This window comes from Ursus americanus, chromosome 1 (assembly GCF_024610735.1).
Source record: "Ursus americanus isolate L20-20 chromosome 1, mUrsAme1.1.p, whole genome shotgun sequence".
Classification (NCBI taxonomy): Eukaryota; Metazoa; Chordata; class Mammalia; order Carnivora; family Ursidae; genus Ursus; species Ursus americanus.
The window spans coordinates 106,626,242-106,645,602 of record NC_142127.1 but is presented as its reverse complement, the minus strand read 5'-3'; the positions used below and the strand labels follow the sequence as shown (position 1 = coordinate 106,645,602).

General features: G+C 64.0%; 1 protein-coding gene across 16 annotated transcripts in view; it reads left to right on the top strand.

Moving 5' to 3' along the window:
• KIF1A (kinesin family member 1A) overlaps window positions 1–19,361 on the top strand; it is a 95,646-nt gene that overhangs the window by 53,714 nt on the left and 22,571 nt on the right. For 6 of the 16 annotated variants that reach the window (XM_045795899.2, XM_045795897.2, XM_087864996.1 and 3 more), the window contains 16 exons: window positions 342–522; window positions 608–680; window positions 852–945; window positions 1,960–2,108; window positions 2,413–2,591; window positions 4,171–4,308; window positions 11,863–11,981; window positions 14,137–14,222; window positions 15,072–15,210; window positions 15,403–15,574; window positions 15,705–15,795; window positions 17,226–17,344; window positions 18,352–18,407; window positions 18,541–18,649; window positions 18,838–18,904; window positions 18,997–19,081. In XM_045795899.2, coding sequence (XP_045651855.2) covers window positions 342–522; window positions 608–680; window positions 852–945; window positions 1,960–2,108; window positions 2,413–2,591; window positions 4,171–4,308; window positions 11,863–11,981; window positions 14,137–14,222; window positions 15,072–15,210; window positions 15,403–15,574; window positions 15,705–15,795; window positions 17,226–17,344; window positions 18,352–18,407; window positions 18,541–18,649; window positions 18,838–18,904; window positions 18,997–19,081 — 1,857 coding nt within the window. Of the gene's footprint in view, window positions 1–341; window positions 523–607; window positions 681–851; window positions 946–1,959; window positions 2,109–2,412; window positions 2,592–4,170; window positions 4,309–4,897; window positions 5,171–11,862; window positions 11,982–14,136; window positions 14,223–15,071; window positions 15,211–15,399; window positions 15,575–15,704; window positions 15,796–17,225; window positions 17,345–18,351; window positions 18,408–18,540; window positions 18,650–18,837; window positions 18,905–18,996; window positions 19,082–19,361 lie in introns of all 16 variants that reach the window. The other 10 variants (XM_087864976.1, XM_045795900.2, XM_087864975.1 and 7 more) reach the window with 3 other exon arrangements.

The window sequence follows — 19,361 nt, the reverse complement described above, 5'->3', positions numbered from 1 at the left end:
CAGGAGGCCAGGATGGCCTGGGCGGCAGCATGTGTGCGGTGGAGCGAAGGATCATACGTTGGAAAAGTGCTGGGACTGTTTTGCAAACATGGCTGGCTGCTGTATGGGGAGGGACGGAGGGGGTGGATTTGGGGAGAGAGTGAGGTCCTGGCCATGGGGCAGGTGGCTGGCTGGCCCAGAGTGGGGACCTGGGGAGGCTCACGGCGACCCTCCCTAGGGAGGGCAAGCTGGAGGAAGTGCCCGTGTTCTACTTTCCCCTTTTCCTCCCTGACCCCATCCCTGGAGGCCACCCCTAGGCCACGGCCCCCCCTCCCATTGCCAGCCTTGCTTCTGTCCCCCAGGAAACCGCATCATCATGGGAAAGAGCCACGTGTTCCGGTTCAACCACCCCGAGCAGGCGAGGCAGGAACGCGAGCGCACGCCCTGCGCAGAGACCCCTGCAGAGCCTGTGGACTGGGCCTTCGCGCAGCGAGAGCTACTGGAGAAGCAGGGCATTGACATGAAGCAGGAGATGGAGCAGAGGTGAGGCCTGAGGCTGGGTCACCATGCCCACCACCCCGCCGCACTTGTCCCCACTGTGCCCACTCACCCCTGCCCGCGCTTGCAGGCTCCAGGAGCTGGAGGACCAGTACCGCCGGGAGCGAGAGGAGGCCACCTACCTGCTGGAACAGCAGAGGCTGGTGAGGCCCCCATGCCAGCGGGGGGTGGGGGCCGGCGTCCCCGCTTTGCCAGCCGTCGCTGTGGTGGGGCCGCCTCCAGACGCCTTGGGGCCCACAGAGGGAGGCTCGGGCGGGAGGGCGGGGAAGGGGCCTGGTCTGCACGTGGGTCCACGGTGCTTCTCCTGTGGCCAGGACTACGAGAGCAAGCTGGAGGCCCTGCAGAAGCAGATGGACTCCAGGTACTACCCTGAGGTGAACGAGGAGGAGGAGGAGCCAGAGGACGAAGGTGAGAGCTCTCAGCCGGCAGGGCCTGGGCCTTGGACTGGGGAGGGGTTTCGGACGAGAGGAGTCCCCAGGCCACTCCTTGGAGATCAGCTGTCAGCCCCTTCACCCTGGGGTCTCTGGCCTGTCCCTCGGGGAGAGGCCTCCTTGTCCCTGGGAGGCACCCATGGCAGCAGGATCTGGGGGCGGGGGGGGGGGGGGCTGTGCTCCGCAGGAAGGCATCTGTGCACGTGCACGCACTAGGGTATGCTCACGCACACCAGTCTTGGTGGGAGCAGCCTGGATGATGGAGAGTGCGGTGCGGGCAGGGTACGGCCTCTGCTCACCCGTCTTGCCAGCGGGAAGCTGGTGCTCTTCCCCAGGACTAGGTCACTGCTGCTCGCCTCCCGACCCCCTTTCTGAGGGTTAACTTGTGTGGCCCACCAGCTGACCTCAAGCTGCTGTGGGCACAAGGGTGCCCTCAGTCAAGACAGACGGGTGGAGTCAGGTCTGGGGTTCATGTCCAGCCTGGTCTCTGGTCAGCCGGTCAGTACCTTTGTGCTGACGTGACCTTGGCCTCCCCTTGTGTGGAATCATCTTCCCGATGAGCCTCCTTCCCTCGGGGCGGGAGCCCTGGGTGAGAGGGGCTGAGCCTGGAGCCTGGACAGGCCCGTCCCAGTGTCCGTGAATCCTTCCTCCTGCAGGCCCAGTGGGCAGAGGAGTGTGAGCCAGGACAGGGCATGAGAGTCGGCCCTGGTTGGCCCTCCTGCCTGTCCTCCTGTGGGCGCCCGCCCCCACCACGGCCCGCACATGCTGTCTTGGCACTGCCGCCAGCCTCTCTGAGCTCACCGGCCCTCTGAGCGCTCCAGTTCTGGGCGGCCTCTCTGGGGCACACGGAGCCTTTCAGGCCACTCCCTGGGGCAGACCCTTCTGTCAGTTTCCTTCTTTCTGAGCCCCCAGGACAGCTAGAGCCCCGGGCCTCGGCCAGAGTGGGGTGTTGTGGCATGTCCGTGATGACCACATACGCCTCTCCCCACAGTCCAGTGGACAGAGAGGGAATGTGAGCTGGCCCTTTGGGCCTTCCGGAAGTGGAAGTGGTACCAGTTCACGTCGCTACGGGACCTGCTGTGGGGCAACGCCATCTTCCTCAAGGAGGCCAACGCCATCAGTGTCGAGCTCAAGAAGAAGGTGGGCTCCCGCGCCACTGCCCGCTGGCCTCCTGCCGCCCGCACATGTCCCACTTACAGGGGGCACAGGGAGCGCACAGCCGCCGCACCTGACCTGGGCCCTGAGAGCAGCGGGCAGGGGGAGGGAGGCCCGGGGATGGACCTGGGTGGGCGTGCGCACTACCGCTCAGGGAGCACAGGTGAGCGGGTGTGGATGCTGGCCGGAAGGCTCCAGGCAACACGTGCGCGTGGGCTGGGGAGGAAGCCCTTTGGGGCCTGGCCCCCTCCACCAAGGGGCTGACGGGGGTCACTTCCCGCTGCCGCAGGTCCAGTTCCAGTTTGTCCTCCTCACGGACACGCTCTACTCCCCGCTGCCTCCGGACCTGCTGCCCCCAGAGGCCGCCAAAGACCGGGAGACTCGCCCCTTCCCCCGCACCATTGTGGCCGTGGAGGTGCAGGACCAGAAAAATGGGGCCACCCACTACTGGACGCTGGAGAAGCTCAGGTGGGGGGGGACGGCAGTGGGGTGGGTGCAGGTTTGCAGTGCCTCTGTGTCCCTGTGGTGGTTTCTCCTGCTGTGACGGCTTTTAAAATCAGAAGGAAGAGGCGATATTATAGAATCCAACCTGTTGGTGAAGTTAGGTGTGCTTTCATGAAGGAAGGGGCGGATGAGGCTAGCGGTGCTGCAGGGGGGTGGCGTGGGGCCAGCAAAGCGTGCACGACAGGTTAGCGGCCTGAGAGGCAGGCGCAGAGCCTCCAGAGCCTTGCTGGGCAAGGCCGCATCCTCAGAAGAGCTCAGCAGGGCGCCTCTCCACCTCGGGCCGTAGGGATCCCAGGGACTACGGCAGAAGGGCTTGGAGGGGCTGAGAGGGGCTGGATGGGGGGTGCAGCTGTCCCTGGGAGAGCCGTCTTTCCTCCAGCTCCACCTCCACGCTCCCCACGTGCTTGCTCATCAATGTGTGGCTTTCAGTCTGGAGAGAGACTGAGCGAGACAGAGTTCGATGCCATCAAAGGAAAGTCAGATGTTGCTGGTGGTGCCCTGGACGTCAGGGGCTCTGCACACAGGCAGGGCCATGGCAGGTGGGAGGGAGCCCAGCTGTCGGGAGGGAGACAGGAGCATAGGCAGGCGAGGCCTCGGCGGGGAGGCCCATCCGCGAGGACTGGCCACTTTGAATTATCCCGATGGGCTTTGGAGCACAGGGCTGCCCGGGTTGCTTAGTGCTGGACCCTAGGGAGAGTTTGGGCAGGGGATGCTGACTTGGTGTGTGAGTGAGGAAGGGCGGGTGGATTTGGTTTGAGTGTGATGGGTGGACTCACCCCCAAGTTGTTCCTGGGCTGGCCCAGCCATCGAGGCTGCAGAGACGTCATGACATAAACTACAGAGAACGGAGGATGTCGTTAATACACACTCGTGGTCCAACCCAGACCCACCCACACACACCCCTCCACACTCACACACACGTGCACGCCTTCCTCCCTAGTATGGCTCATTCACACGTGGACACACAGGCACACACACTCCCCTAAGACTCGTGAGAGCAAAGGCCCACGCTCACGGCCCCTTCCCACCCTCCCCAGGGCAATGCTGGGACTTTTGTGAGGACAAACACGTCATTCCTGTCACTCCTGAGTTCTAGGGGGAAATGACTGCATTCCCTTTCTCCTACAATGTGTTGGTTTTCTGGGGATTATCATTTTTAAAATATTTTCTGTCTATATCCTATCACCAATTTGCCCTTCGTTCCGTTGAGGTCTAAGGCCCGCAACACGATCCCCCATCCCGGCCGCCCCACCCTGGCTTTGGCAGGCCTTCTCTGTCCCCTTCCTTCCAGCTCCTGGCCTGTCCTGCCTGGTTATGTCACCTTGCTGTCACTGGGTCAGCAGTGTCTCGCATGCTCATCTGGAAGGTTCTTGCTCGTGGTTGACTGACTTTGAAGAGCGTGGAGGGTCTGTCGGCAAACCACGTTGAACCTCGGATGACGCTGAGCTGTGGCCGGAGCTGGGCCGAGCGCGCGGTCCCCAGCAGGAGGTGTGGCCTGCCGGATGCTCCGCCTGGGCCCACGGTGACCTCTGTGCCCCTGCAGGCAGCGCCTGGACCTGATGCGGGAGATGTACGACCGGGCAGCAGAGGTGCCCTCCAGTGTCATCGAGGACTGTGACAACGTGGTGACTGGAGGAGACCCCTTCTACGACCGCTTCCCCTGGTTCCGGCTGGTGGGCAGGTGGGCGCCTCATTCCCTCCCTGGGCTGAGAGAGAGAGAGAGAGAGAGAGAGAGAGAGAAGGTGGTGGGGGCAGGGAATGGGCCTCCTTCCAAGGCCGAGACCCCCGGCTGGGGGACCCCAGCGAGAGGCCCTTTTCCACCTCGACTCCCCTGTCCTCGTCCTTCCTGGGTCTGAGGCACCCCCCAGCCACTCTCGTCCACAGACCAGTGGACCCTGTAATTTGGGGGACCGGGGAGGGGAGGGGTCTCAGCATTGCCACTACACCTGCTGCAGGGCTGTGGCCGCCAGCACGTATCCACGGGTGTGAAGTGTGTCACCCGGTCCTCCACGACCTCAGCCACATCTGGCCAGGAGCACGCCAGTGGGTGCTTTCCAGAACTTTCCGTAGCCTTCCACTGACCACACGTGCGGTTTCTTTCCAAGCCTGGGGACGGGGTGCACTTTTGGTTCTCTTGTCTTTTAAAGCAGCATTCCTGATGGTCTGTGTGTTTGGTTTTGGTTTTAAACAGAAGCCCCCCACCCCCACCCCTGTCCGTCCCTGCGAGTAGCTGGTGTTAACTTCTCTCTGTCTTGTCGTACTAACCTCAGTTCAGTCATCTCTGGCTGCAACAGCTACCCTCTTCTCAACACATGCATGAGCGAGCGCATGGCTGCTCTCACCCCCTCCCCCACCTTCTCGAGCCCCGACTCCGACGCCACCGAGCCTGCCGAGGAGCAGAGCGTGGGGGAGGAGGAGGAGGAGGAGGAGGAGGAGGAGGAGGAGGAGGAGGACCTGGAGGACGACGTCTTTCCGGAGCACGCGCTGTGCGACGGCCGGGACCCGTTTTACGACCGGCCCCCCCTGTTCAGTTTAGTAGGAAGGTTGGTGAGGTCGAGGACGGCATGCTGGGAAGGAACCAGCTCTTTTGCGCAGGAGCACTGCTGCGGGCACAATTCGACCGCCGTCAGGGCGTGGCCCCCCGGTGTTCGGGGCAGCTCCCCGGACCCCCAGGCCGAGGCAGGCCAAGGCAGGCTGAGGGGCTGGCCTCCCTGAGGAGAGGGCGTGAGGGAGCGAGAGGGCTCCCAGCCATCCTGGAGCGTGCCCAGCAGGGACAGTCGGGTTCCCAGTCACAGGAGGGGCGGTGCACCCGGAGCACGGAGCTGCTTCTGCGCGGAGGTGCTGGACCCTGGAGGGGGTGCTGGAGCAGGGCCCGTGGGGGTTTGCGTCTGGGCACCCACCACCCGCTGAGGCGGCTTCGCCCCTCTGCCGCCTCCTGCTGTTGCCCCAGAGGTGGAGGCTCCGGTTTGCTCTCCCTGCCACACCCTCTGGGAGAAGGAGCAGAACCTGGAGGAGACCGTCCTGCGGGGCAGGGAGGAAGGGCTGGCGCACAGGCAGGGGATGCTCTGCCTCCAAAGCCTGGGGCCCAGTGGACCCTGCCTCTCCCTGAGCCTTTCTCCGCCCAAAGGTGAGGACAGTTCATTCCTCCTGACCTCCTGGCTGTCCTGGCGACACACTTCACGGGAAGTGCCCTTTGCAGGGAGGGCCCGTTACAGTTTCTGGACGCAAGAGGGAGGCCAAGGTCAGGAGTGGAGCAGAGGCCCCGGGGCAGCCCGGACCTTGCCGGCAGGTTGGTCAGATACAGCTGCCATTCATGTTCTTATTCTTTGGAATGGAAGCAAAACAGATGAAGGAAAGATCTAGAAAGCTAGCTGCAGTGGTAGAGCATTTGGCTCACAAAGCAACTGCACTTAGGTAGAAAGGCTAAGACCTTGTCTGAGTCCGAGGTCGCTTCCTTGGACTAGGCCAGTGGGAGATTTTGTTTCCTGAACTTGGAGCACCAAGGCTGGAAGCTGAAGGCTGAGGCTGGCCCCCAGATTAGGGGGTTCACACGGGGAGCCCTTGGGTGCAGACCCTGGAGTGAAAGCCCCACTTCTCTTGGAAGGAAGCAGGTTCCCGCAGGTGCATGTCATGGATTTATTCTGACTAGTTTTCCATGAGTGTGACATGCCGGCCTCCTGGATACAAACATGGGGCGCTCTCCCTATGAGATGCCCTGCGTCTGGGCCTCCCACTCTGCTGAGCCCGACAGGGGGGCCAGCTCCACGCAGGCCTCTAGAAAGCCCTGGGCTGTGGGCCCGGGAGTCACTCCGGTGTCAGGTAGGCATGGGCTCAGGACGCACGGGAGTGAGGGCACCGGGAGAAACGGGGTATGGGCTCTGCAGTCTCAGCCAGAAAGAGCTGGGTCCTTCCAACATTTTCCCCCCTCTGTGGATCTGAGATGTTACCAAACAACCAAACCAAAGTCATCAATGAGAGGCCAGCCCCCCTACGGCGGGCGGTCTGTGAAGGGCTTCATTTGGAAACGTCCCCATCTTTTCGGTTTGGCAAGAATTGGCTTCTCCCGCGCAGCAGCTGTGCAGGCCCAGGCCCTGAGAAGGACCCCATCTTTGGTTCCCTTTTATCCTTCTGGTAGCTGCTGGCTCTCTCTCCAAAGCTTAAGCAGAATTGGGGCGCCCACTCTTGTCTCCCTTCGGAAAGGCTTTCCTGGCCCCAGCATGCGTCTCTGCACCTCACCAATCTTGTGGTTAGCCCCGCCTCCTCCCCTCCCGCCACACTCAGCCCTGGCTCTGCCGCTCTGCCGCCTCCTCTCTCTCCGGGTGGGTTTCAGCCTGCTTCAAGGTGCCCTCTCCCTGTGGACGAGCCCCCCCACCCCCAGCGTGGTCCTCCCACGTCTTGACCCTGAGCTCCTCACCCATGGCCAGGGTTAGCCCCCAGTGTCCTCTCCCTCTGGTGGTCTGGGGTGCCAGGTGAAGTGGGGAGGTGGGATGGGCTGACCCAGGCAGAAGAAGTGGGGCTGGGGGTTCTGGTTTCCACCCCCCACCGATAATCCTCCTTGCCAGGAGCACCCAGCCAGAAGCTGGACCGGCCGGGAGCTGCAGGGAGGAGGACAAGGGGCTGGCTGCCAGGGAAGGGGGGCAGAGGAAGGGGAGGAGGGACCACCCAAGGGAAGAGTTCCAGATTGTGTGTGGAAAAATGCTGACCTGCTCTGGGTCCACACTGGGCCACCTGGGCTGGCATGGCCAGTCCCTCAGCTCCTCGCTTGGTGCCCTCTGCACAGGGTCACTCAGCCCGTATTGTCACCAGCGCAGCTATGAACCCCTCTGTGTGCAGTGGGTGCGCCCTGGCTGGCGGGGCCCTCTGGGCAGCACTGGGACAGTTCCGGCCCTTGGTGGCCGATGCTGACGTCCGGCTGTTTCTGGCACTCACAGGGCAGTGAAGGGGAGGCCAGCGTCTGTGCCATGGGTCCTGTTCCCTCATGTCCTGGCTTCTGAGGGTCAGGCTGAGCTCTGCCTGGGGTGTGTGGGGTCTTCCAGGCTGCTGTCGCCACCGGGGGTGTGGCTCCTAGGCCCCAGAGGTCTCTTCTGCCTGATGTGCCCATCACCGTCTCCAGATTAGGTCCCAGGGATTCGGGGCGGCAGGAGGGAGAGTGGACCCAGCATCTGGCACTGGATGCTCTCTTACCTTCTGGGGGTGTCCTACCTGCGTGCCTTTGCAGAGCGTGTGCACACACATTCACGCACGGCTGGGTTATGACCTGCAGAGAAGGGGAAGGGGGCTTGGCCATGGACCCCAGGGATCTTTTTCTTTGTGTAATCCCCACCTCCCACGAGGGGGTCCCTCGAGGCCCCCGGCCCCGGGAGCACGAATAGGATGTGTCTTGTCTAAGGATCTGAACTCGGGCTTTGCAGTTCTCAGTGTCATGAGTGCTCAGATTTTCCTTCTCCTGACGGAAGGAATCTTAAAAGATCAGGAGAGAACTGATCTACTTAATTACTGAGCTGTGGGAGTCGAGCAGGTGGGCATCGGAGCGTGGCGTCTGCATCCGTTGGAGCTGGAGAGGAGCCAGCCTGTGGGTTTAAACCCCAGCCCCGAGCGCCTTCCTTTCTGTGTTGTGTTAATCTGTGGAGGGGTCCTAACGCCCTGGTGCCCCAGCTCTAACGTGCCGTCTTGGACGCACGCCTAGGAGAGGACAATGCAGGCAGCTGAACTAAGATGTGTTGGGGGTTAGGGCAGCCCCGCATCTGCTGCCGAGATGTGAACAGTGGGCGTCTGGGAAGTGGCGAGCTGTAGGCGTGCTGCGGCCCCGCCATGTCGGTGCCGGCCCCCAGTCAGCTCGGGCCGCAGTGCGCAGCTAGGATTGCATCACGGCTTTTCCATCCGTGGGCTGCCGAAGGGATGATTTGGGCCTTGGGGTCACGAGCGGCCCAGGCCACGTCTGGTTTGTGGGAGCCCGGGATCTGCACCGTGCTACAAGTTCTTGAGCCCACGGGGGGCGACGTGGAGAGAGCGTCCACTCTGGAAGAGCACAGTGGGTTTTGTGAAGCGAGGCCTTAAGGAGGGAACTGGGCGCCCCCCCCCACACACCTTGCCGCCTGACCTGGACCCGACCCTGCCCTCTGCCTCGGTCTCCGCTGTGGCCTTCATGAGGGATGGGGGAGGAGCGTCAGGAAGCGGGTGGCCATGGACCCTGTGAGCTCAGAAGGGGGTAGGGGTCACCTCTGGGGTGCTGTGAGTCACACTCTGGGGGATCCCAGAGCCCTGCACGCCCAGAGCCAACCCCCTGAGCCTTCTAGGAAGGCAGCCCCGGGCCAGGGGCTCTGTGGTGGCCTGAACCTGGCTCACCTCCTGGCTGGGTGGCTCTGGTCAGCCCTTAAGCTCTTCTTCCAGGAAGCTCTACTGATTAAGGACCCTAATGCCAGGCACGGTGCCCCCACCTGTCTCCCAGTGGGAGGTGTCCCCCTGCTTCTGAGGGCCCTCCTGTTGATTCCCTGCAGAGTATAGATGAGGGTGGGCAGGCTGCAACCCCATCTGTGCCTGGGGTCCCTGGGAGCCTCCTCAGTGCCTCTCTGCCTCCCAACACGGGGCTTCCCATTGTGGGCCCTGTCCCAGGAACGGGGCCCTGCTCTGGGAGGTGGGGCGGGGGCTGACTTGAGGACCCTGAAGCTCGGGGCTATCCTGCTCAGTCCTGTTAGCTCTCCAGCATGGTGGGATGGCCAGCTGGGCCCCAGCCAAGCAGGTACAGCAGGGTCTGGGCCTGTTCCTGCAGCCTGAATCCTAGGCTGCCTCCACGTTCCCTTCTGGGCCTCAAGGCCTTGCCCCGTTCGTGGCTGTCCTCCTCACACGCCCCCCAATTTCAAGCAAAGGCCCTTGGCCAGGATTCCAGGGGCCCAGAGAGGGCAGGCCACCATCATCCCCATCCCATGGTGGGTGCTGGGAGAGGCCCAGCAGCCAGCCCTGGCCAGTCCATCAGCTGGGTGCCTGGTGCTGCTAAAGCAAGGGGCTTCTGCTCCCTGAGCCTTGGTTTCCTTTTGTGACCAGGGCGGGGGCTGGCTTCTGCCAGCCTTTCCCATACCTCATCTTGGTGGGTGGTTAGGGGCAGCAGAGCCCCCACCCCTGCCCTAGCCAGGCAGAGATGCCCGCACCATCCAGCAACACGCCTGCCCTTCAGTGAATTCCCGAAAAGGACAGTGAGTTCCCTTGAAACAGTCCTCCTCCAGGGTATTCTCAGAGAGGGCACTTTGCTGGGGAAGAGAGGGGCTCTGGGAAGCCATCCGGGGCAGACACTCAGGGTGACACTCAACGCCCTAGGGACGGTACAGCCTTTTCCTCTAGCTGGAGCCTGTGTTGGTCTGGAGGGTTCCCAGGAAGCAAAAGACCGTTAGCAGAGACAGTCCCACTGTTGAGTCAGACGAACAGTTGGCCATGAGGAGTTATATGGTGTGGGGGCTGGGAGCAGAGCGCGCCTGGGGTGTCCCAGGACAGAGGAGGTGGCTGGACGGCAGGGCTTGGCCAGCACCGAGGGTGTGTGGGAGTCTGGTTGGAGCCCCAAGTCTCCTCCGGCTGCTGTGGGGGCCGTGGGGGAAGCAGAAGGGTGGCTGGCACTCCAGAGAGACATTTGGGGTAGAACCAATGCATCTGAGATGAGCCAGGTGGTGCTCAGGATTCTGACCTTCTGTGGGTGAAGGGCCAGCAGGAGTGGGGGTGAGGGGGCACCAGGGCCTGGAATTGGGGCCCTTGGGGAATGCCCCCAGCCCATGCCTGCAGTTGTAGGGGGGTCCTTTAGGAGCTCAGGTGTGGGGTGAGGCCAGTGGCTCAGCCTGGGTGGTGTCTGACCTCTGAGCAAGGCGAGAGGGGCAGTGACACCTCTTTCCCTTCTCCTCCCAGCTCCACCCTGGGCCATGCACCCAGGTGCCAGTACCCACCTGGCCTGCAGACTGCGACCTTCCCTCTCCCACCTCCCCATCACCACCCCCACCCCCACTGTCGCTCTTGCTTCTGCACCTCCACGGTTCTCCCCGGCTGAGGCCCTGGGCCTCCCTACCCCCGCCTCTGCACCTGCTCCCCCATACCTCCTACCCTTCTGTGTCCAGATCCTGCCCATCCTTGCCCAAGCTGGATCCTCCCCTGGGACCCCCCCAGCCGCCCCAAGATCCTGGGAGCTCAGGGCTGTTGAAGGCTGTGCCCCTGGGCTGCAGCAGGAACTGCCCATCCCTCTGTGCCTGGAGGGGAGGGCAGGGTGGGGGCGGGTCCTGTTTTGAAGTATGAGCACAGCTGCAGGTTCTCACCAGGACTGGGCTCGCGTGGGCCTGCCTGTCCTGTGCCGGGAGTCCCCCTGGGAAGGGCGCCCCTGACCAAGGAGGCACTGTGCTCTACATCTGCCCGCACACCTGGCTGGGTGGCCCGGGTCTTCCAGGGTCCTCTTGGTCCTCCTGGCTGTCCGAGTGACCTCTGCACACTGGCTAGCTCAGGGAATTGGGCAGACTCCTGGGTGACGTGGCCACTACCCAGCCCGTCCTGCCACTGGCCAGGTGCACAGCTGAGCTGCTCGGATGGGAAGGGCCCTGGGCGCTCTGTGGGAGGCTGACAGGGGCTCACCAGGCGGTGCCGTGCAGTCTAGGGGGTCCTTAGGGCTCTGCTCAGCCAACTTCCCTGGCACTGACCTGGGGGTGATGCCCCGTTGGCTGACACCGTGAGCTCCCACCTGCTGTGTTCCTGGAAGGGTCTGAGAGGGAATCGATCTGTATAAAAACAGTAGGAGCCCTCTGTGCGGCCCTGAGGCCAGGGGTCACTGGGAAAGGGGCGGGAGGCAGAGGGACTGCCGGCCATCTGTGCCAGCGTGAGGGTCAAAGCTCGGCGTTGGCCGGGTCCCCAGGTCCTCCTCCTCCTTGAAGCAGGCTGAAACCTCCCTCCTCAGCTCTCAGACAGCGGGTATGGCCCCACGGGCTTTACCCTGTGCCAGCCCCACTCCGCACTTCCTCTCTGCCCGCCCTGCGCACGCCCTCCTCCTCCTCTGTCCCTCTGCCTCCTCCTGTCTCCTCTGCAGCCCGTGGACCACCCCCCACCCAGCCCCCACCCAGCACAGCCCCCGCCCGACCTGCCTGCTCGCTGCCCTGGCTGCTTTGCGCCTCGCTCTGCTTCGCAGTGTTGTGTCGTGAGCCCGGGCCGTGCTGCCGCCAGCGCTGCTCCCAGCACACGCCGGGAAGGCCCTGACCTTGGGCTCTGCTCCCCCCAGGGCCTTCGTGTACCTGAGCAACCTGCTGTACCCTGTCCCCCTGGTGCACCGAGTGGCCGTCGTCAGCGAGAAGGGAGAAGTGAAGGGCTTCCTCCGCGTGGCTGTCCAGGCCACCTCAGGTGCGTGTGGGGCGGCCCTGTGTGGGAGGTCCCCATGGGCACCACGCCGTGGCCAGCATACCTGCTGGCCTTCTCTGTTTCTCCAGCCCCCTGGCTGGCACACGGGCTGCTGGCGCCCAGGAGGGCACTCCGGGAGAAGCCCCTGCTGCCCAGCTCCAGGCTCCATCCTTCCAGACTCTCCCGGTTCGGGTCTGCCGCCCCCCACCCCACCCCCCCGCCCCGAGACTGTGCAGGCTGAACCCAGGGTTGTCTGAGCCCACTCTAGCTCAGGGCCCCCTCCCTCCCATCAGGCAGCCCCAGGTGGGCCCACACCCCAGCCAGATGCACAGTGGTGCTCTCCCCTAGCTCCCTGGCATCTCTGAGCCCAGCACAGGTGCACAGACCTCAGACCTCCGCCCCCCACCGACAGCAGCTCTCAGAGCCTCCCTCCAGACTCCCTACTGTGCCCCCCCTTCAGACCCCTTGGGGGAACTGGCTTTTCCCCCAGAGGCTGTGGACCCTCCCTCCATGGTGGGCCTGTAGACCAAGCCCCCCAATGCAGAGGTGGACACCTTCTTGCTGCTAAGCCCCCTCTGCCCTGGCCAGGGTCCCAGGACAGGAGAGCCCCAGAATAAAGGCCTTCGAGCCTGGGTGTGCTTCCCTGTAAACGGCATCCCCTGTGAAGCTTCCCACCCAACAGGCATGTTAAAGATCGTTCCAGAACACAGCTGTGAACACGCTTATCCGAGCAGGAAGCGGCAGGCCCGGGGGCCCGGTGCTCGTGCTCTAAAGGCCACTACTACCTTCTTGACCCTTGCCCGCCCCCCTCCCGTGGCCTTGCTCTGTCTCCTCCCCATGGCCTTGGCAGCCCGGACACCCTGGGGAGTCCGACTGCAGAGTGTCTCCCAGACGAGGTGGGGCCGGGCTGCTCAGACCCTGAGCACCCCCACCGGATGGTCTCATGCCACCCCACCCCACCTGGATGGCCCAGCCACCTGAGGTGGCTTTGGTTGTACTTTTGGGACCCTTTTGCCAAATTCTCACTGGCCCACAATTTCTAGCTGCTCTTTGTAGCATGTCCTAGTCATGTCGCTGTGGTGCCAAGACCCCCAGGATCCTGAAGGGGGGGAGGACAGAGGACAGGGATGCTAGGGACACTTAGTGCCACCCTCAGTCCTCACAGGGGACCCTGTCCATGTAATCTTGGGGGCTCTGTTCCCCTGGGCTCTTGGCCCTTTGTGACCAGGCTGAGCCTCGGTGGAGCTGGTCCCACTGAGGGGCCTGCCTTATGGGCGGACCCTGTCTGCATTTGGACACTCTTGACACTCCCTGTCTAACACTATGGCAGAGAGGCCGCAAGCTCAGAAAGCTCCGGCGGTCACAGAAGTCCCAACCTGCCCTGCGCGTGTCTGCTTGTTGGACCCCTGAGCGCCGAGCTCTGCAGAGCTCAGGTCCTGGGCTGCCGGGGTTGAGAACACTGCAGGGTTTGTCCCCCCGGGGGCCCCAGAAGAGGAAGGTCGTAGAGGCCTCCCGGGGTGGGGTTCAGCCAGAGTGGCTGGAGTCAGGGTTGGGGAGGGGACAGAAGCCGGGTCTGGCAGGGGGGTGGGTGTCCCTGGGGCAGCAGGAAACCGCAAGACTCTGTGAAGAGAGGGGAGTGGGGGGCATGTGGGGAGCAGGTATGGGAGCTGAGTGGGGGGTGCTTGGGAGCCGTTGAGGGTCCAGATGGATGATGGTGCGGGCCTGCGACAGTGCTGGGAGAGGGGCAGGTGTGATTCTGGGGTGAAACCAGGAGGACCCCATGGAGTGGGCTCTGCCTAGTGATGGGCTCTGCTGAATCATCTGAGTCTGGGGGTGGGTGGGGTGGCCAGGACTCCGTGGAGGGGCAGGGGTCACAGTTTGGTTTTGAGAATGTGGAGTTTGTAGCCCTGTCAGGGTCAGCCACGCTGAGGCTGCGGCCACCTCTCGGGCCCGGAGCAGCACAGGCTGGCGGTCCGTGTACCTGGGATGGTGTCCTGGTTGTACTGGAGCTGCAGTGGGTGGCGTTGGGGATCCCCGTCGTGGCTCAGAGCCTGTCGCGGTTCCTGTGCCTTCTCGTGCCTGGTGGCTCAGACTGGCTCTGCCAAAGCTTCCTGGGGGACAAGCAGGGCCCTGACCATCGGCTCTGCTCCCATTTCAGCTGACGAAGAGGCCCCCGACTATGGCTCTGGCGTCCGGCAGTCAGGAACTGCCAGGATCTCCTTCGACGACCAGCATTTTGAAAAGGTACCGCGCAAGGGTCAGCTTGGCCACCCAACACCAGCCACCCGCCTCCAGCCCGACTCCAGGGGCCAGCTCTGCAGAGGGGTCCGGGCATGCCCTGTGGGCCCTGGGTCCTCCTGGAGTCCATGCCCCTCTTCCCAGGCCCCAGGCCTCGTGGCTTGCCCAGTCTCTCACTGTCTGACTTGACCTGACCCACGGGGTCCGTCTGTCTCCTGACCGTGGGCTCCCCGGGTCTGTCCCTGCTTACTCCACCTGGCCCACGGCTGCATGCGCCACCAGACGCCAAGAAGCCTCCACCCTACCCTCCCAGCTGCCCTTCTCGGGCTTGCTCTCCTGGACACTGTTTCCACCAGCATCTTTGCCCTCCCCTGACACCCCAGTGAGAGCTGGGGGGCCCCTCCACACAGTCCCGACGTCAGGTGCTGGGCTGGCCCTGCACCAGTGCCAAAAGCCCTGCCAGGTCCTCACTCAGAGGAAACAGTGCTTTCGGCCTGCGCCCCCTTTCTGCTCTCTGGCCGGGAGTGGGGGACAGGGAGGCTCCAGCTCCGTGCTCCCAGACAGGGCTTAGCTCACAGGAGGCTCCTCCCCTCTCCTTCTTAAGGCTCTTTCCTAACCCGTCCCCACCAAGCTGCCCGTCACTCCGCCTGAACCGTTCCCCCCCTTCCCCTCTGCAGCCGACACAGGTCACGGCAGCGTAGGAAACGGGCTGAGGGAGGCGGGTGCCCGTCTGAGCAGGGGCAGGTCTGGAACACAGGTCCGCAAAGGCCCTGGCCTGGCTCCGGGGTCCTCCGTGGGCTGTCATGGCCTCACCCTGAGCCGGCTCCCTCTGACTCTGGCCCCCAACCCACTCAGTTCCAGTCTGAGTCCTGCCCGGTGGTGGGGATGTCCCGCTCTGGGACCTCCCAGGAAGAGCTGCGCATTGTGGAAGGTCAGGGCCAGGGCGCAGACGCCGGACCCTCGGCCGACGAGGTCAACAACAACACCTGCTCAGGTAGGTGGCCACACCTGGCCCGCTGTAGCCGGGCGGGCCCACCCCCGCTTGGCTCAGCCCCCACGCCCAGGGTTCCCCGGGGAGGCCATGAGACCTTTCCGGGAGAGGAGGCTGTGTGGGCTCCTTGCCTGACCCCGGGCTCTAGGCCCCTCAGAGGTCCTGCCACATTGCTCTGCCCTTGGCTCCCAGCAGCCGCGCCTCCGGAAGGCCTCCTCCTAGACAGCCCTGAGAAGGCCGCCCTGGACGGGCCCCTGGACGCCGCCCTGGACCACCTGCGCCTCGGCAGCACCTTCACCTTCCGGGTGACCGTCCTGCAGGCGTCCAGCATCTCCGCCGAATACGCCGACATCTTCTGCCAGTTCAAGTGAGCCCCAGAGCCCCGTGCCCAGTGTGGGACAGCGGGCGGGGGCTTCCCAGCCCTGGCAACCCTTGCCAGACTGTGGTCCCCACCCCAAGACCCCTGTGGCCAGTGAGCATCTCCTCTCTCTTTATAGCTTCATCCATCGCCACGACGAGGCCTTCTCCACGGAGCCCCTCAAGAACACGGGGAGGGGCCCCCCACTCGGCTTCTACCATGTCCAAAACGTACGTCCCGAGAGTCCCCTCCTCCGGGGCTCTGGCTTCATGCGGCCCAAAGCTGAGCCCGGCTGCAGTCACCGCACATACCTTCTCCCCATCCTGAGCCCCAGCTGTGAGCTAGGCAGGGCCCGGGTGTGAGGGCAGAGGGCCTCGGAGCCAGGTGGGGGTGTGTGGGCTGTTGCTGGGCAGTGGGGGCCTCAGTGGGCTTATGCCTGGGACTGGGGGCACCCTCGGGCAGATGTGAGCATGAGGTTTCTGGGGTGCCTGGCGTGGCTGTGGCCGGGGTTGGGGAAGAAGCAGAGAGGCAGGGCACACAGAGGGCCCCGGGGGTGCCCGCACACAACCTGGAGAGGTCAGGGAAGCTCCAGGCAGGGCGTGTCCCCAGCCAGGCTGTCAGGAGAGCAGGGGCTTCGGAGTGGAGTGGCTCCATGAGGCGGGAGAACGGGGCTAGCTGGCCAGCGGCCATCGCGTGACCGTGATGATAGCCGCCGGTTGGTGAGGCCTCGTGTGCCTGCCGAGGAGTGTGAAACTGACCCTGGGCAGTAGGGCTTGTGGGTGTGTGGCCCGAGCAGTCCTGGGGCCCACACTTGGAAGTGCCCCCAGACCAGCCCATCCTGAGCCCCGGGTGATGGGGAGCTAGTGGCTTCCCAGCCAGGGAAGCAAGGTCAGGCATGAAGGTGTGCGCGCTTGGTGGACTGATTTCCTGGGCGCCCCGAACAAAGTGGGCGGCCTTAACAAAAAGTGACTGCCTCTCTGCTCTGGAGGCTGGAAGCCTAAGATCAAGCGTGGGTAGGGTCGTTCCTTGGAGACTGTGAGGGAGACTCTGTGCCAGGCCTCTGCTGGGTGGGTAGATGCCCTCTTCTCTCTGTCCTCACATGGTCATCCCTCTGTGCCCGTCTTTGTGTCCTGATTCTGCAAAGGCCCTGGCCTGGCTCTGGGGTCCTCCGTGGGCTGTCATGGCCTCACCCTTTTCATGAGGTCACAGTCACATTGGATTAGGGCCACCCTGATGGCCTCGTTGTAACTTGGGATTAGTTCTGTAAAGACCCTATCTCTGAATACAGGTCCTGGGTGTTAGAACTGCAACACAGAAATCCGGGGTGGGGGGCACAATTCAACGCATCCCTCTTGATGGGTGGTCAAGGGCCCAGGAAGGGTCACAGCAGGCCACAGAGGCGCCCCTGCCCATTGTCCCCACTCGAACTCGGTGTTCTGAAAGGGCGCTCTAGGGGGTCTGGCCCTCGGCTGTGGGACAGGAGGGGAAGCGGGGCTAGAAGGACCAGGCGACGAGCGTCAACCCTTCGTGGGCAGAGGTCGGGCCTAGCCAGGGTCTCCAATCCAGTTCTCCGTGGAGGCCAAGCACTTGCCTCCCTGACTGTCCTTCCCCTTCCCCTGTGCGTGGCCTCACCCTTCTGCCTGTGCTCCTCACCTGCCAGATTGCAGTGGAGGTGACCAAGTCCTTCATCGAGTACATCAAGAGCCAGCCCATCGTGTTTGAGGTCTTCGGTCACTACCAGCAGCATCCGTTCCCACCCCTCTGCAAGGACGTGCTCAGGTCCGCAGCCCTGGGGCGGGGCGGGGGGGGGGGCGTGGGAGGGCCCTTCCCAGACCTTCTCATCCAGCCTCCTGCTGCCCTCCAGGGTGCGGGCCTTCTCCCCCTCCCTGCCAGCAAAGCCACCCTGCCCCAGACAGGCCTCCCGATGCCCACCTTCCCTGTCGACGGGGTGGCCAGTCACCCAAGGTCAACAGCACCCAGAGCAAGTCAGAGACGTCCCTCCAGGGCTGAGTAGCGAGTTTCCTAAAGAGTATTGCTGTCTACACCTTGACCTCAGGGGCTGAGGACCAAGTCTTAGGGTCGGAGAAGCAGGGGCTGGGCGGGGTTTGGCCGGGGTGGTGCGTGGGGCGGATGGCTCTCGCTCCCTGCGGAGAACACCATCGTAGGGGCGCAGCGATTCCAGTGTCCCGGAGTCCTTGGACCCCAGACGGAGTGAGGGAACATCCGTCCATCTCCCTCGTCCCCTGTGACCTCACAGGGGCAGGGTGGGTGGGCCGGGGTTTCCCCTCTGCGGTTCCCACCCCCGCCTGGCGCAGGGAGAACGGCAGACATAGGCTTCTTGCCACCTCCATTCCCCTCTCAGCTGTCCTGCGGGACCCGGAGCTACGCGAGGCGTCCAGGGTGCTGGAGAAGGAGAAAGGCCATGGGGGGTGCTGGTTCAGGGCATCTGGCCCCACGAGGCTCGTCTGTCCTTGGGGTACCGAAGGAGGCTCTGTCCTGGAAGCCCCTGAACGGAGAACCAGAGTCTGACCTCGCCTAGTTCTCGTGGGCTCACCCACGCCCCAGCAGGGTCTGGGGTCCCCAGGGGCCCTCCTCCCCCATCTGGACTGGTGAGGGCCTGAGCCCGGGGCTTTCCTGGGCCCTGGGAGGCAGGGAGACAGGCAGGGCTTGGGGCAGGCAGCACCTTGAGCTCCCCCTGCCAGGCCCTGCCCTTGGCTCCAGCTCCAGCTCAGGGTTCCGGGGACCCCACCTGTAGCCGCCTCACCCCGGCACCTCTCTCTCCACAGCCCCCTGAGGCCCTCGCGCCGCCATTTCCCGAGGGTCATGCCGCTGTCCAAGCCAGGTACACGGGGCTCTCCTGAGTCCACCCCTGGGAGAGCAAGGTGCCCATGCTGCCCTGACGCGTTCCCATCCCCGCTGGGACGTGGCGGGCGGGGTTTCCCACCAGTGGGTGCCTCTCTCCTGTCATCCTGCAGTGCCCGCCACCAAGCTCAGCACGCTAGCGCGGCCCTGCCCCGGACCCTGCCACTGCAAGTACGACCTGCTGGTCTACTTCGAGATCTGTGAGCTGGAGGCCAATGGCGAGTGAGTCCCATGCCTGCTGGGGACAGGGATCCCCCAGGGGGACCCCAGGAGTGGTCGAGGTGGTGCACTGTAGGTCTCCTCGCCCAGCTGACTCTGGCCTCCGTGGACTGGAGGGCCTCCTCTCGCCAGAGGGAGGGGCTGCTTTCCTGTTCTCCCCCTTCGGCTGAGGGCGCATCTCTCTCTTGCAGTTACATTCCTGCAGTGGTGGACCACCGCAGCGGGATGCCATGCATGGGGACCTTCCTGCTCCACCAGGTGCGAAGCACTCCCTGCCCCTGCCTGCTTGTGCTCCCCGCCGTGGGGCCCCCAGGCCATCTGAGCATTTCCTCTCTCCTGGCGCCTGGCAGGGCATCCAGAGACGGATAACCGTGACCCTGCTGCATGAGACCGGCAGCCACATCCACTGGAAGGAAGTTCGAGAGCTGGTCGTGGGTGAGTGAGATGGGTGGGGCTGCCTTAGGGGCTGGGGCTGGGCTGGGGGGAAGACATTGGCCCCCACCCACTCCACCAACCCTCTGTCCAGGCCAGATGCCTGAGTTCTAACCACAGCCCCGCCTCTGTTGCTGTGTGACTTTGGCCAAGTCACTGAGCCTCTCTGTGCCTCGGTCCCTCATCTGGGAAGGAAGGCTTGGGCTAGGGTGATGATGCCCAGTTTCCGTTGAATCGCTGTGCTCGCACAAACGGCACCAATGGGTCCTCTCACAGACCTGCA